The following is a 4,332-nucleotide window of genomic DNA, read 5'->3' as shown; positions in this document are numbered from 1 at the left end:
CTTTTATATTACAATATATATATTAAGTTTGGTTCTATGCGTAGGAAAAAAGTAGTTATAAGTGAAGACACCTGAAGAAGCTTAAGGTTTGAGGAAAATGGTTGGAATGTACTTGTCATTTGTAATTAATTGATAAAGGTTCACCCATTAACTCATCTCCATTCTCCTAAACCTATTTTTTAGATTTTGCTTTGCATGCTTTGATGGTTGGAAACTTGGAATGGCCTTTGTGCTGCATATGCAGGTAGCTTGAGAACCCTTGGAGTTCAGTTTAGATCCAGGTTTGAGCTCTCTCTCTCTCTCTCTCTCTCTCTCTCGTGTGAGCGCATTACAAATGAAGTTAAGCTAAGCCTCTAGAAGTTCAGAGAAGAACACTGATTCAAAAGTGATCATCAGTTCAAAAAGAGGGCACACCCATATGTACAGCTTCTTCTTTTGTGTCAGCATTTTCTCGCAGTGTATCGAAGAAAGAGATCAGAAAGTGCCATGAAAATTCTCGACAGCCAGACAAAGGGGTCAGAACCCCGTTTCAGCATTGAGACAGAGACTGAATTAATGGCCTAAAAGAGTGCTGCTACCTTTTCTTCTTTTTTATCATCTATGGCACTTGGAAACAGGCTTGATCCAATGGAAGGGAGCGGCCTCTCTTTTTGCTCAATTCCCAATCCCAACCTTTTCTCTTTCGAGAAACGCGTGCTAACTTGTGATAACGTCATCCACTCTTTCCGTTCAGAAATCAAACTTTTTTAAACCCAAAAGGCCGTCAAAATTCCGAACTCGAAAATGGTGGTACCTGGTTTTTTCTTGATTTTCGTGACGTTCAATTTTAGTAGTATATTTTCTTAAAATCATATTTTAATTTGTATGTTTTGATTCATTACTACTGTCAATTTTTTAAGTTTTGTCTGGTATGTTACTATATCTAACTAATTAATTAATGAAATAATTTTTAATAAATATATATTTTTAAGAAGAATGTTATGCATCAATTATTATTTATTTTTATATTTTATAATTATAATTTTTTTATAAAATATACGGATATTATTTTATAGAATGTGAGGTGTGGAGCGGTGAATAATAATAAATAGAGGAATTTTTTATATTTTAATGGGAAGTACCCCGTTCTTGATGCATCATTCCTACCATTCACCAACACAAGACAACATCATTAGCACAAACCTCTACTTGCCCGTTCATTACAGACCCTAGCTGCACATAGAGGAGCAGGCTTAGAATTAAGCTCCAACTTCATTCTCTCGATTCTTATCAAACTCATGATTTGGTTTTCCTTTCCTTTTCACCTGCCTCTGCGTCTTTCTTTTTGGTACCCCAAGGAAATTAAATCATTGTTTCTGAAATCATGGGTTTTGTTTATAACACGCGTTTATGTCCTATCAGAAATTATAAGGTGGGTGTTGCTCACCAGTCACCACCAAATGAGTTGATGATTATCTCCGATAATACCTGTCACCTTTTTTGTTTCGAGGGTTCAATATGATTATTATTATTACTATTTCTTTTTATATTTCTCTTTCTTTTCACAATTAGTCGACCTTTGCCCCTTTTTTATTAACTTTTCTTTTGCTGGCCTGCTTCTTTTGTTTCTTTCCTCTCTCTTTATAACTTCACATTCGTTATGATGAAGTAATTAAAGGGTGGTGGTGGTGAATTTGATGCAGTACTACTTCCATTGACGGATATGATGGAGACGACGATGGAGTCTTCTGTCCCACCTGGTTTCCGGTTCCATCCAACAGATGAAGAGCTTGTTGGGTATTACCTGAGGAAGAAGATTGCATCGCAAAAGATCGATCTTGACGTTATCAGAGATATCGATCTGTACAGGATCGAACCCTGGGATCTTCAAGGTATGAACATATGTAGCATGTTCTATTCTTTTCCTTTGTTCAATATTTATAAGTATTAGGGTTTCAGGTATATACCAACTTCTAGATGCATCTACAAGTTGGTATATGGTGGTTTGAGCTCAGTAATTAATATTGCGTCTGGATCCAACTTAATTATAATTAGGGTTCATCATGAAGCAGATGGTATATATACGTTTCTGATCCTAAGTGGATCCAGTAGATCAGGGACATATTCTGCATGCACATAAAATCTTTTTTATGAGTATAATACGTCTTGACTGTAATTTCCAATCCTAAACATTTGGATAACGATCCGTTTTCTGCTTTTAGTTCCATCCGATCGTACTGCATCAAACACCCATTTTCAAGTTTATGCATGCATATCATATAAATTAGTATAGTATGAAAGCTTTAGCTAGCTTTTATATTTGTGTGTGTGTGTGTGTGTTTGAGTCGATCCATCTGAATGACAATGGATCGCAGAGAGATGTCGGATCGGTTATGAAGAGCAAAATGAGTGGTACTTCTTCAGCCACAAGGATAAGAAGTATCCGACGGGAACGAGGACTAACAGAGCAACCATGGCTGGGTTTTGGAAAGCGACAGGCAGAGACAAAGCTGTGTATGACAAGGCAAAACTGATTGGAATGAGAAAAACCCTCGTCTTCTACAAGGGGCGAGCACCAAATGGCCAGAAATCTGACTGGATCATGCATGAATATAGGCTTGAATCTGACGAAAATGGACCCCCACAGGTAAGCATGCATCATCCCATGCTGTTATATATTGACCTCTCTTTCTATCTCTTCGATCAAGTCTTGACCTATATATATTCTCTTTCTCTGATTGGATAGATCACAATTATTTGGAATGATCTATTACTACCAGTTTAATTTATTCCCTTATTTTCCTTGTTTTCTCGCCGCTCCATTACAAATTATAGTTCATGCTTTGAAGTTCTATGGTTTTGGTAATAATAGTTCTTTCTCAGCTTCTTCCTAAATGCCTAAAATCTTCGTAAGACCTCGTTTAGCTTGTAGTGTTTTTTATTTTTTTATTTTCTACGACCTCATTATTCAAAGTCCCTGAGTCATCGCTTTTGCTTTTCATTGCAGAGATCAACCCTACTATATATGTGCATTTTACCGCATAAGGTTTAATTCTCTGAAAATGACTTCCACCAATTACTCAAAGTCAAAAGTTAATATTACCAAACGCATGTATTGCTTTATTCAACTGATCCTTCTCTGCGTATGGGATTTCTCCTCATACATTTAATTTGTTAAAAGAAAATTCCAAAATCTCCTTTTCTTTCATCACCTTTAACTGCATCCACTACTGATCTTCTCCTTACCAAATTAACACGTACAATGAAACTCAACAAAATGAAAAGAAACCATGACAAACAGCATTCGAATTCCTTTCAAAATACTGTGGTTTTTGCAGGAAGAAGGATGGGTGGTATGCAGAGCGTTCAAGAAGCGAACCATTACCCAAACTAAGGGCGCCATTGAAGGGTGGGACACAAGCTATTTCTATGACGAACCGAGTGGGATTAGCTCAGTCGTGGATTCAACTGATTTTATCTCAAGGCCACCCCAAAGTTTTCTAGCTCAGAGTTTCCTGTGTAAGCAAGAGATAGAGGCGGATAACCTATGTTTCATGCAGTCTCATGATAAGTTTGTTCAACTTCCTCAGTTACAGAGCCCATCTCTACCACTAATAAAGAGGCCAAGCTCAATATCTCTCTTGTCAGAAAACAATGAAGAAGAAGATCAGCAAGTTAGTAGAGGGTGCAACAACACCAAGAAAGTGACTGACTGGAGGGCCCTTGACAAGTTTGTTGCTTCTCAATTGAGTCAAGAAGAAAGGTTTGAGGGTGATGCAGAATCGAGCTTTGGCGCAGATCATGACTCTGACATGTCATTACTGTTGTTGCAGAGTAGTAGGGACGAAGAAGGGAAGTTGAATGGGTTCTTGGATTCAAGCTCAGACGTTTGTGACATTGGGATATGCATATTTGAAAAATGAAGAATGGGTGCATGAGATGAAGATATTTCTATTTTTGGTGTTATAAGTGTATGAGGTCAGGTTGATGGACCTTGGAGAGAGTGGAGAGAGAGAGAGAGATTCTTGTAAAATATGTTTGTGAACCAAGGCATGCATCTGTCTCTCTCTTTCTCTCTCTAATCATGCGTCAAAATTGGTACACAAATAATGAGTGAACCTGCCAAAAGTAAATAGTGGATAGTAAAAGAGAACACGCAGCGAGAGAAAGACTTAAATTAGGTAGACTTCCTCATGACAAGCATGTTGCATGAATTAATCTAATAAAAACGATTTTCCTCCTCCACCAAGAAATTAAAAAGAAACAAAGAAAAACATGCTTTGCATGAAAGAGATTCATCGATCATTCTTGCCCAAGAAGAAAAAAGAGATCAAATTCAATTACTTCCTGCGG

The 4,332-nt window shown here is 37.3% G+C and overlaps 1 protein-coding gene across 1 annotated transcript; it reads left to right on the top strand.

The window, feature by feature from the left end:
• The first annotated feature begins 218 nt into the window (after window positions 1-218).
• On the top strand, window positions 219-4,066 carry LOC108999719 (NAC domain-containing protein 37-like). The gene is made up of 4 exons (XM_035693411.1): window positions 219-281; window positions 1,683-1,871; window positions 2,355-2,626; window positions 3,318-4,066. The coding sequence occupies exons 2-4, from the start codon at window positions 1,703-1,705 to the stop codon at window positions 3,900-3,902; spliced, it is 1,026 nt and encodes a 341-aa protein (XP_035549304.1). The 5' UTR covers window positions 219-281; window positions 1,683-1,702; the 3' UTR covers window positions 3,903-4,066.
• The last annotated feature ends 266 nt before the right edge of the window (window positions 4,067-4,332 follow it).

This window comes from Juglans regia, chromosome 8 (assembly GCF_001411555.2).
Source record: "Juglans regia cultivar Chandler chromosome 8, Walnut 2.0, whole genome shotgun sequence".
In the NCBI taxonomy this organism is placed as follows: domain Eukaryota; kingdom Viridiplantae; phylum Streptophyta; class Magnoliopsida; order Fagales; family Juglandaceae; genus Juglans; species Juglans regia.
This window is presented reverse-complemented; position numbering and strand designations above follow the sequence as displayed.